This window comes from Auxenochlorella protothecoides, assembly GCF_000733215.1.
Source record: "Auxenochlorella protothecoides strain 0710 unplaced genomic scaffold scaffold90, whole genome shotgun sequence".
NCBI classification, from domain to species: domain Eukaryota; kingdom Viridiplantae; phylum Chlorophyta; class Trebouxiophyceae; order Chlorellales; family Chlorellaceae; genus Auxenochlorella; species Auxenochlorella protothecoides.
Genome location: NW_011934476.1, coordinates 112,750 through 124,142, shown reverse-complemented (window position 1 = coordinate 124,142; position 11,393 = coordinate 112,750). Strand labels below are relative to the sequence as shown.

Here is an 11,393-nt window from a genome sequence, read left to right as displayed (position 1 = left end):
GGGGCAGGTGGGGGCCAGGTGTGTGTGGGATCGAGGGGGGGCGCCTCGTTGGGGGTCACAGGTGGTGGGTGGGGTGGGGGGGAGCATCGGATCTCCTCCGCCGTCCCTGGACCAGTGTCCTCCTCTGCACGGCTGTCAAATGCATAAGTAATAATCAACAGAATACCAGACACGGCATCCAAGAGTTTCCCCCCCATAGTCCCTTTTACTCCCCCCCCTTTCCCCTCCCCCCAGGTCACCTCCTGGGGCTACAACGTCATCCTGGCCAGCACGGAGACGGGCGTGGGGCTGGCAGAAATGGCTGACGCCATGGCGGGGCACACGGCGGTGCTGGCCGGCCCCTCCGGGGGGGGCAAGTCCTCGCTGATCAACGCTCTGGCCCGGCGTGCGACCTCGGCGGCGGGGGTGGACCCCACGCCCGTGGAGCAGGCGGTGGGGGAGGTGAGCCCGCGCATCGGGCGCGGGCGGCACACCACGCGCAACGTGACGCTGCTGCCCCTGGGGGCCGGCGCGGTGGTGGACACGCCCGGGTTCAACCAGCCGGGGCTGGAGGGCGTCCCCCCCGACCGCCTGGCCTCCTTCTTCCCCGAGATCCGGGCGCGCGGCGAGCGGGCCTGCGCCTTTGCCAACTGCCGCCACCTGGGTGAGCCGGGATGCCGCGTGGCGCAGCCGCCCTGGGCGCGGTACCAGCACTACGTGGCGCTGCTGGAGGAGCGCGTGGCGGCAGAGCGGGAGGAGGCGGCGCGAGCCGTGGGGAAGAAGGCGCGGCAGGGCACGACGCGGGTGAAGGCTCGGGCAGGGGGCCGGCGTGTGCTGGAGGCCAAGCTGGAGAGCAAGACGCACCGCCGCACCTCACGCCGCTCGCGGCACCAGCAGCTCGCGGAGCTCGCCGAGGAGGGCATGGAGGAGGTCTGAGGCGTCCCCCCCGGGGGAAAGGGGGTTGTGAAGGGCAGGAGGGCTGCCCTTGCAAGCCCTCGCCATGCGCGCCTGCCCTGCTCATGGTTTCCCTCCAGGTTTCTTGAAGGAGGACCTTCCATATTCCTGTCAAGTTCTGTGTACATCAATTAACAATCATAGGGGGCACAGCACAGTCAGTCGTCATCCACGAAGTCGCGCCCGTCTGTCCACCGGGGTCTCCTGAACGCAGCAATCTCCTCCTGAGTGTATGAGCCCGTGGCCGGGAGTTTGTATGCAGGGCGAGGCAAGGACGACCATGCCGGGAGAAACCCAAGGTGACGAAGTGACATTGTGCTCGATCACTCCATGCACTGCCTCACTCGCCCATGTACCTTGGTCATGTACTCCCCAGTCTGCATCTTGGTGTTCCTGTTCAGCTCGCGGAGCTCCTCCAGGCGCTGCTCGTCGCGGCGGTCCCGCGAGATGTAAAAGGCAGGGACACCCACCCCCAGGGCCACTCCCAGTAGAGCCCCCCCTACAGCAACCAGGGTGTCCGGATCGCTAAAGTCGATGTTGATCGCGCGGCACGGTGGCATTATCGGGCGTGGATGGCCCCATGATCGGTGCAACGAAGGCGCCCTCATGGCAGGTCCGCATGGTCGTCCATTGCAGGGGATACCCGCTCGCACTTTCGTTGACAATAACATCCTCGTATAGTTGGAGAAAGGATTTGTGATCTGTCTCTGGAGGCCCTTAAAGTCCTGCCCCTCCTCTGCTGGAACCTGACCTCTCATGCCCCTGCGCCACGCCCCCGGATCTGATATGGCTCTGATATGGGTGGCTCGTACCTCTTGGCTAGGCGACCCCCCTAAGCACGCGTGCGGGCCAGGGCACAACATTATATTTTGCCCTCTCCTTCGTCAACGCTCATTTTTTTGGAATACTAACGTTTTAAAGCTCTCGATGGTCCTGTGCGCTGGTAGTTTGAGCTGCAGGGCGCCGCCTTCAGGCGGTGCTAGGTTGGAGCGGGGGTCCCCCTTCGTGCGCCTGGGCCACCATGCCCGCCCACAAGCTCGCAGACGGATGTCAGACCTCGTAACAAGGTCCATCGCAGCCCCTGCTCCGCCCCCGCTGCGACCTGCATCTCAGCCTCAAGCCCCACCTGCATCAGAGACCTTCACGGTGAGTCATGATCGAGGTCGGCCCCTGCAGCGCTCGTGCTCCGGAAACGACCCGCTACTCAATCCCTGAACCATGAATACTTCAGGGGGGCCGCGAACTGGCCAACCGCCCTCCCTTCTCCCTCCAAGACATCCGCAACGCCATCCCGGCGGAGTGCTGGAAGAAGGACACCTTCAAGTCCTTCGCCTACCTGGCGCTAGATGTAGGAATCGTTGCTGCCCTGGCCGTGACAGCACATGCCGTCAACTCGCCATGGCTCTGGCCCTTCTACTGGCTGGCGCAGGGGACCATGTTCTGGGCCCTGTTTGTCGTCGGCCACGACTGGTGCGGTTGGAGGGGGTAATCTGGCGACCCTGCAGGGCATGCAGTGGGGACAAGAGCATCGCCAGGCTCCGCCTTGCCTGCTGATCCCAGCCCGACTTGGCTGGACAATAGATGCTGTCGGGGACATGCCGCAGTGCATGCCACAATGGGCCCCTTCAACAACTGACCACCACTATGACCCATATTCCCTGCAGCGGCCACCAGAGCTTCAGCACAAACAAGCAGCTGAATGACGTGGTCGGCCTGATTGTGCACTCCTCCATTGGCGTCCCCTACCATGGCTGGCGCATCTCGCACCGGACCCACCACAACAACCATGGCCATGTGGAGAACGACGAGTCGTGGTACCCTCCCTCGTGAGTCATTGTGGTTGGTCGAGTCACGGCATGAGTAGGCTGGTCTGCGTCCTGGGGTCCAAGATACATGCTATGATACCAACACGGCTGGTGTTGGACCCGCATAGGGTAGGATGTATCTTGAAGGCAATCAATAGGGGCGAGTATCAGGTTGCAGAGCACAAGTATGACCTTGGAGGCTCAATTCATGCGCCTTACTCACATGCTGATCCCCTCCTCACCTCCTCCTGCAGGGAGACGGTGTTCGACTCCCTGAGCTTCACAGGGAAGCTGGGCCGATTTGTGTTCCCCATCTCCCTGCTGGCGTACCCCTTTTACCTCCTCGCCCGGTCCCCGGGAAAAGAGGGCTCGCACTACAGCCCCGAGACCGACCTTTTCACCCCTCGTGAAGCCCCAATGGTGAGTTGTGTCGCAGGTGTGGAGGTCTCTGTACCGAGACGAGTGGCGCGATGGGTGGTGTGCAATCTCTGTGAGGACAGAGTAAGACCACTGCAGCTGACTATGCTGAGAAGGTTCTGGCGTATGCTCAGGCTCAATTATGCACACAGCCATATGTGCCTTGCTAGAGAGATAGCACAGTAGTCCTTTGACAGACCTGATTGCCATTGCACTCCTTTCATATTCTGAGATAAGACCCTCCATGTATGCGCTGCTCAATAAATAATGCCATGGATACGCATTTTCCCTTTCTCCCCCAGATTCGCACCTCTAATGCGGTCCAGCTGGCGTTTGTCGGCGTGCTGGGCGCCTGCACCTGGGCACTGGGCCTGCCCGCCATGATCAAGCTCTACTTCCTGCCCTACATTGTCTCCGTCATGTGGCTGGACCTCGTGACTTACCTCCACCACCACGGCCCCTCAAACCCCGAGGAGGAGATGCCCTGGTACCGTGGCGAGGTGAGTCATGGGCCTGGGGTTGGGGGTAGATGGGGGCCTGTGGTTGAGTGTGACTTGGAAGAAAGGTGGACTGGTGTGGTGGCTGATTGCTTTGCAGATGCTGGAGACAGACTGCCTTTCTTTTTTTGTACACATTACACCCTCTAGGCCCCACCTCAATCGCTTGGTGTTGGAGCGCACCAGCCCACTTATTGACCCTCACCCTCAACCCCCCCTCCTCCACAGGAGTGGAGCTACATGCGCGGCGGCCTGTCCACCATCGACCGCGACTACGGCATCTTCAACAAGATCCACCATGACATTGGGACGCACGTTGTGCACCACCTCTTCCCCCAGATCCCGCACTACAACCTGGTCACGGCCACCGAGGCGGTGAAGCCGGTTCTGGGGCAGTACTACCGCAAGGTGGAGCCCTCCCCCGGCCCGCTGCCGGTGCACCTGCTGGAGCCGCTGCTGCGCTCCATGAGCAAGGACCACTACGTCGACGACAGCGGCGACATCGTCTTCTACAAGACCTCCGAGGAGCTGCAGCACCCGCTGCGCACGCTGTGGCGCAAGCTGACGGGCGGCCGCCGCTCCGTCGCCTGAGGGCCCCTGATGCCTGTCGGCGGCCTCATGCGGAGCGCCTGGAAGGCTGTGGCATGGGCACCCGAGCGCCCACCATGGGTCGCTGCCGCCGTGGCCCTTGGGATCGCGCTGGGGCAAGCCCCGTGGGCCACCCAAGGCAGCGAGAAGGCCCATACTCACCCCCCTTTACGCCTGCATCTGTACACTTGAATCTGGGCGTCTTGCACTGCACCTTGAGACTCAGACTGCAATCCCCTTGGTCCCTGGGCGCGCCTGGCATTTGCTCCCTGCCCAGGCCCCCTTGCATTCCCTGCTGGGTGTCTTCTAGCTCAATAAGCCCCCCATAAAACAGCAAGCTCCCGCTTGGGGATGCTAGCGTGCATGTCCTTGTACAATCACGATTCCCAGCGGGGCAGACCTGGTGCGCGATGGTGGTCCGAGTGGAGGGGGGCCAACGCAGGCCCTGGAGATGAGGGTTTCGAGGCATGCACTGTGTGGTGGCGAGGACTCGGATACGGAGGCTCGCTCATCGATGCAGGTCCTCAGCGCTCCGGCCTTCGCCTCCCCGGCATGCGTCGTCATCACGCAAGCAGGTCCCTGACCGCCGCCACGAGGGCGTCGGGGTCGTAGTGCGCCGCGCCGGCCTCGGCGCTCCACTCGGCGCTCACGCTGCGCACGACGCGCACGCCCAGCGCGGCCAGCGCGTCGGCGTCCACCTCCACGCCGCCGCCGCGCGGCGCCAGCACCGCAGTGCAGTACGCCGAGGGCGGGTGATCCAGGCCGGGGTCCCGCCGCCCGCCCCGCCGATTCAGCGCGTCGGTCAGGGCCAGGAGCACGTCCGAGGCGGCCATGGCGCCCGGCCGCCGCAGGCACTGCCCCGTCTCCCGGTCCACCGCGCCGTTGAGCATCAGGATCTGGTGGGTTGGGGGTTGGGGAGGGTGGGGACGGGGTGTGTGGTTTGGGTGGGCATGGGATGTGGCTTGGCAGGCCATCGCGCATGCCACCCGGCGGCCATGAGCTTTGGTGCGGGGCAGCACCTGTCCGCTCCAGTGAAGCCCAGTGCCCAGCGCACAGGCTGCCGGGGTCTCACTGGCATCGAGCTCGGCACGGGCTACCCTTCCGCGCCACCCCTCTTGGGCCCGACATCCCCCGTTCGACCCTGAAGCACGAGAAACAACAAACCTTGGGGCAGCGGGCGGCGGCGATGGTCTCACCCACCCCGCGCAGCACCAGGTGGGGCACCAGGGAGGTGTAGAGGGAGCCCATGCCGTAGATCACGGCCTGCGCCCGGCCTAGCGCGGCCAGCGTGCGCGGGTTGGCGTCGGGCGCCACCTCGTGCTCCGCGCCGTCGCCGTCGCTGGACAGGTAGAAGGCGCGGCGGATGGCGGCGGGCAGCGGCGCCGCGCAGGCCTTGTCCACCGACTGCGCCTCGGCCCCCGCGGCGGCCGGGTGGGAGATGGCTGATTGGCCGATGACCCAGGAGCCGTCGGCCAGCTCGGCGCCGAGGCGCAGCGCGCCCTCGCTGGGCAGCGCCGGCAGGGTCTCGGTGCCCTCAGGGATGCGCGCGACGCGGGAGAAGAGGAAGATGGCGGCCTCCAGGGAGCGGAAGAAGATGCGCGCGCCGGCGAAGAAGAAGTTGCCCACCGAGCCGGACTGGAAGTTGAAGCGACGGGAGGCGTGGCGCAGGATGTTGGCCTGGAAGTGCACCAGGAAGGCGCGGATGGTGTGCTTGTACGGCTCAGTCAGGTCCTGGGGGGTGGGGGGGGGAGGGATTTGTGAATTGTGTTTGTGTGAATTTGTAAGAGCACAGAGGATGCAGGACGAGATGCAGCGGAGGGTGAGGAAGTTGGAGATGGGGCTGGAACAGTCAAGGCAGGAACATTGAACGCCGATGTTGCAGGACCCTGGCATGCCTCAGCCCATCCTAGATCAGCCTCGTGCTGTCCGACGCCATGCTGAGGAAACCAAGCAGGCACTTCTCTTGCCCGCGTCGTGACCATGCCTCAATATCTCATACCTGCCAGAGGGGGTGCTCCCCCTCCACGATGCGGTACCACTCCTGGCGCGCGGCCTCTGGATCGGTAGAGGACAGGCGGTGTCCCAGCAGCTGCCGGACAGCCTCCGACTGGGGCAGCAAGGTGTGGCCGAGTGGGGAGTGGGTGGCAGCGAGAGACCGGTCATGCACTGTCCAGTCCACTTTTCTTCTGCCAGTCTCGGTTGCCAGCATATGGCAGCGCCCGATGGACAAGACACGCCTGAGCTGCATCGCCATGCCACTGCGCACAGCCAGCATGCACGAGTCGAAGACCGCAGGGCGCGAGGCCACCCTTCTTCTCCCTGCAGCACCCACCTCGGCATCGCCCTCCTCTGCCAGGCGCAGGCAGCGTGAGCGGATATCACCCACGGCAGGGCCGCCCAGCACTCGCACCACCTCAGCCGTGCTGCCGCCGTCGTCTGTGACAGGCAGCACATGCGTCACGTTGTGCGTAAGCTGCTTGAAGTGGCCTGTGGGTGGGGCCGGGGGTGCGATATTGTAAGCTGCGTTCGAGTGTCAGCCACGAAGGCATCCGGGTTACAGAGGCCTCCACCAGGGGGAGGCCCGTGCCAAAGCCCCATGCCCGCAATGCACCAACCACGCCGCACCCGCGACGCTGTTGAAGGCTGTGCCCCCACTGAACACGACAATGTGTGGCATGGCGGGGAGGGAGCTGGGCTCGGCGGCCACGCTGTCCACGCTGGGCTCAGACGCTATGGCTGGCAGGCTGCGAGCAGGTGCCTGCCGATTGGGCATGCCGCGGCCAGCCTGCGGCCGCAGAGGCCCTGTGATGGGAGATTGGGAACATGCGTGATGGCAAAATCCAGGTGTAGGTGATAAATTGGAGGGAGGAAGACCTGGGCCAGGGATCAGGGCTCGCAATGGCAGGAAAGCATACTTGCCTGGACAGGGGGTCTGGCAATGGAGTCTCGGTGCGCCGGGCAAACTTTGACACTGTATCGTCAAGCTGTCTTTAAGAGCACTGCGTGCACAAGTGAGAGGTTGCAGCATGCTCGGATCCCTGTTTACTCCACCATTAATGGTGAAGTGACCTCCAGTGTGAAGCGGGGGTTTACGGAGCGTTTAGAGCTTGTAGCGCGATCAGGGAAGGAGCCGTCTGTCATTAGGCGTATGGATGTAATGTAAGAACGTAGAGATCGTAGCTTGCGTTCGCGATACGATGGTGCACCTCCGGAGCATTGCCGGCACTCGACACTGCTGGGGTTCGAACACGTCGGACCTCGATCTCCCCCATCCCCGACACTGCATCACGCGCCTTCTCACCCGAGCTCGAGAGCCTGCCGGGTGGAGGCCAGTATCCACATACCATATCTTGTTACCTTGATTTTGACTCGAGAACGGGCCTGGGATCTGCCTCTCTCCACCCTGCACGCCCCACCCGGGGTGCTGCGCCTTGCCACAGGGATTCCACCCCGTGTACTTTATCACTCCTTGATCGGCCGGCGTCTCGGCACGCCAACCCATAAGTTTTGAAAGAGAGCAGACTAGCGAAACCATGTCCAAAGAGAGGGTTTCGCCTTGGGGGAGGCTAACGGGGTCGGGAAGCAAGAGGTCTTCGTCGCCACCCAACCCCTTGGAGGCCACGATCGAGTCGCTCAAGCAGGAGAATCAGCGCCTGAAGGAGCTGGTGCGTGAGCTGGGGACCTTGATGGCTGACAAGGCATTGGGGCGTGCGTGTGTCGAGGGTGGCGATGGTCGTGGGTCTCGTCCATTTCGGGGGAGTGACTCCCTGCTCATCACCTCAGCTCCACCATTTAATATGCATTCTACTGGCCGTCCAGGGATTAAACTTGATCATTCAGGTGTAGACTATGCCCCAATTTGCACAAGCATCAGTCCACAAACATGTACCTGAACATCCCACCGTGGCCCTCTTCCCCCCCCCCTTCCCCACCCATAAACAGATCTCGGAGCGGACCTCCCAGGGCGCGACTCAGTCTGGGTACCTGAACAAGTACCGCCCGCACGCCACCGCCTCGCTCTGGGCACACACCTGGGAGCCTCGCTTCGTGGTCGTTCGCACGGGACACCTGTCCTACTACCGCAACGAAGAGGGCGTGCAGTTTCACCCGCGCGGCCAGCTGGACCTGGAGGGCACGAGCGTGGTGGCGGAGGGGCTGAAGCGCCGCGCCTTCCACACCTTCCAGATCGTGGACAGCGCAGGGGCGACGCTGCTGCGCCTGAGCAGCGACTCGCCATCCGAGGCGCGCGCCTGGATGGACGCGCTGGAACGCGCCGGGTGCCGGCGCCGCAGCGGCGGCGAGGAGGGCGAGCTGGCGCGCCGCGACAGCTCCTCCACCGTGAACACGGTGGGCGGGGAGGACAGCGAGGCCGAGTCCAGCGGCGGCGCGGGGGCTGCCGCCGTGTCCGGCAAGCACATCGGCTACACCTCCGACACGTCGGACGTGCAGAGCCGGCCCCCTCGCCGGCCGCCCAGTGGCAACGGCGGCGGCGGCGGGCATGGCGGGCACCACCAAGGCTCCGCGCGCGAGGGCTCCGGCGAGGGCCAACCCAAGCGCAAGCGCGAGGCCATGAAGCCGTCCGCCCCGCTGCACACCGCCACCAAGTACTCCATCATGTCCTCGGAGCGCGTGCTGTCCAGCAACCAGAACGGCATGGTGAACCTGACGCTGCTGGTGCTGGCGGCGGCCAACTTCCGGCTCATCCTGGAGAACCTGCTCAAGTACGGCCTGCGCTTCAACCCCGTCACCTTTGCGCGCCGCGCGCTGACCCCCCAGAACAACCCCCTCCTCTTCCTCTGCTGGCCCACGCTGCTCGCCCTCTGCCTCGCCGCCCTGGGCATCGAGCGCCTGGCCCTGGCCGCACTGCGCCGAGAGCAGGCCCGCGACGCCGCGGCGGCCAAGAAGGGGGAGGGGCGCAGCGCCGGCGGCGGCGGCAAGAGCGCCGTGGGCGCCGGCGCCGCGGAGTGGCTGATCCTGGCGCTCAACGTAGCCAACACCAGCGCCATGCTGGCGGTGCCCAGCGCCGTCATCCACTACACCGACTCGGAGGTGCTGCCGGGCTTCGCGCTCACCGCCGTGGCCATCGTGCTGTGGATGAAGGCCGTGTCCTACGCGCACTGCAACTGGGACCTGCGCTGCGCGCGCCGCGCGCATGAGCTGCGCGACGGCGAGCGCGGCTCCGGCCTGCTGCCCGCGCACGGCGACCCGCCGCTGCGCTACCCGGAGAATCTGACGCTGGGCAACCTGGCCTACTTCCTGGCCGTGCCCACGCTGTGCTACCAGCTCACCTACCCGCGTTCCACCCGCTTCCGCATCAGATGGCTGCTCAGGCACGGCGGCATAAAGGGGGGGGGGTGTCATGAAGGGGAGAGGGGGGGCTCGGTGGGGCATGGTTCTCATGAAGGGGAGAGGGGGGGGCCCGGGGGCGCATGCATGCCCTACACCCTGGGCAGGCTGAGTGGGGGCTGAGTGCCATGAGTCGTCCACTTGGTGTGCGAATCCACACACACTCACCTGGCACCCTTGCCCTGCTGTTGTGGTGTGCCCTTGGGAACCAATAGTGCCCCGAGGTCTGTTGAGGGCAACCGACTTGCACATCGACGGCCTCACCACCACCATCAACACCAATCCAATCGCAGGCGGGTGGCGACCATGCTGGTGACGCTGACAACCATGCTCTTCATCATCGAGCAGTACATCGAGCCCACCATCCATAACAGCATCCAGCCCATGATGACCATGGTGAGATGGGATGTGTGGGGGGCGCAGAGGAAGGGATGGACCTTGCTGTGGGTTATGCACGGGCAGGTGCGGCTGCATGCCGCTCTGAGCAGGATGGTGGGGTCGCGGTGAACAACCCCCGGTGTGCAGGACGCACCGCACCACTCACCCATCACGCCTGGGCTGCCGAAGGACTGGCCGCGCATGGTGGAGCGCCTGCTCAAGCTGTCCCTGCCCAACCTCTACCTCTGGCTGCTCATGTTCTACACGCTCTTCGATCTCTGGCTCAACATCGTGGCGGAGCTCACCGGGTTCGGCGACCGCGAGTTTTATAAGGCGCGCTGGGGTTGGGTGGGGGTCCTGTGGGAGTGGAAGGTAGGGGAGGCTATGTCATGTTGCATCGCAGGATGAGTCATGCATGCCCAGCTGTGGCCGAGATCACAAGCATGCTGCAAGCCCCTTGCCTCACGTGCCGCCCCGCCACCGCACAGGAGTGGTGGAATGCCACGACCGTGGGCGAGTACTGGCGCCTCTGGAACATGCCGGTGCACTCCTGGATGCTGCGCCACGTCTACTTCCCCTGCGTCCGGCACAAGATTCCAAAGTTCACGGCTGGTGCGCGACGCGGCAGGGTGGCTCTCAGGTTGCCGGGCGGGGTTCCTTGCTCCGGGCAGCGCGATGCCGTCATCAAGCTTCTTGGCCGGGGGTGATCATCCTGCCTGCACGCTGCCGCCAACCCTGAAAGGCACCATGCTCTTGGGTCTGGGGTGTGAGTGGGCGCCCTCCTCAGGCCAGCCCACTCATCGGGCTCCCATTGTGAGTGAGTCGAGCATTCCGAACCCCACATCTCACCCACTCCCCACGCTCAGGCCTGATTGTTTTCTTTGTGTCTGCGGTCTTCCACGAGATCCTGGTGGCCCTGCCTCTGCACATGGTCAAGGGCTGGGCGTTCTATGGCCTGATGGCGCAGGTGGGCTGAGGGCGAGCTGGACCGCGGCTTGCAGCGCCTGTGTGGTGCAAGGGCCTTGGTGGGAGTGCAGCCGGAACGGGCAGCTCCCTTCACTCCCACACTTCCCTTGCCCCGGACCTCCAGGTACCTCTCATGCTGATCACCGAGAAGCTGAAGCAGCGCTTTGAGAGCGACCGCATTGGCAACGCTATTTTCTGGATGAGCTTCTGCATCCTGGGCCAGCCCCTGTCCATCATGCTGTACTACCACGACTGGAGGAAGGAGCATGGCGCATAGGGCGGTCGCGCCGCCGCTTGAGGACTGAGTAGCGCTTGTCCATCCCCATGTTTTGTTTGAGATGCAGCACACTGCGTGCTACAGTCGAGGACTGGGGTCCTCGACTGTGAAATATCGCGTTGGCAGATAACGATGCTGCAAAATTTTCAGGTCCATCAATGTACGAGAGCGCGCGGGACTGCGAGG

General features: G+C 64.3%; 5 protein-coding genes across 5 annotated transcripts in view; 3 read left to right on the top strand and 2 right to left on the bottom strand.

Moving 5' to 3' along the window:
• The window catches only part of F751_6506 (Putative ribosome biogenesis GTPase RsgA), a gene marked incomplete at both ends in the record, with an annotated part of 2,841 nt that extends 1,926 nt beyond the window's left edge, over positions 1-915 (top strand). Inside the window, one exon of the mRNA XM_011403734.1 lies at positions 235-915. Within this exon, the coding sequence (XP_011402036.1) occupies positions 235-915 (681 nt within the window). The remainder of the gene's footprint in view (positions 1-234) is intronic.
• A 176-nt stretch (positions 916-1,091) lies between these two features.
• On the bottom strand, positions 1,092-1,493 carry F751_6505 (hypothetical protein; the record flags this gene model as incomplete). Its single annotated transcript, XM_011403733.1, has 2 exons — positions 1,092-1,157; positions 1,278-1,493. The coding sequence occupies 2 exons, from the start codon at positions 1,491-1,493 to the stop codon at positions 1,092-1,094; spliced, it is 282 nt and encodes a 93-aa protein (XP_011402035.1).
• Positions 1,494-2,368: 875 nt separating this feature from the next.
• On the top strand, positions 2,369-4,243 carry F751_6504 (Omega-3 fatty acid desaturase, chloroplastic; the record flags this gene model as incomplete). Its single annotated transcript, XM_011403732.1, has 5 exons — positions 2,369-2,403; positions 2,598-2,759; positions 2,993-3,158; positions 3,458-3,655; positions 3,881-4,243. The coding sequence occupies 5 exons, from the start codon at positions 2,369-2,371 to the stop codon at positions 4,241-4,243; spliced, it is 924 nt and encodes a 307-aa protein (XP_011402034.1).
• Positions 4,244-4,551: 308 nt separating this feature from the next.
• On the bottom strand, positions 4,552-7,013 carry F751_6503 (Uncharacterized protein; the record flags this gene model as incomplete). Its single annotated transcript, XM_011403731.1, has 6 exons — positions 4,552-4,608; positions 5,059-5,136; positions 5,405-5,971; positions 6,240-6,347; positions 6,573-6,727; positions 6,866-7,013. The coding sequence occupies 6 exons, from the start codon at positions 7,011-7,013 to the stop codon at positions 4,552-4,554; spliced, it is 1,113 nt and encodes a 370-aa protein (XP_011402033.1).
• Positions 7,014-7,773: 760 nt separating this feature from the next.
• On the top strand, positions 7,774-11,207 carry F751_6502 (Diacylglycerol O-acyltransferase 1; the record flags this gene model as incomplete). The annotated part of the gene is made up of 7 exons (XM_011403730.1): positions 7,774-7,905; positions 8,183-9,594; positions 9,880-9,982; positions 10,154-10,312; positions 10,453-10,576; positions 10,831-10,931; positions 11,055-11,207. The coding sequence occupies 7 exons, from the start codon at positions 7,774-7,776 to the stop codon at positions 11,205-11,207; spliced, it is 2,184 nt and encodes a 727-aa protein (XP_011402032.1).
• Between the last annotated feature and the right edge of the window lie 186 nt (positions 11,208-11,393).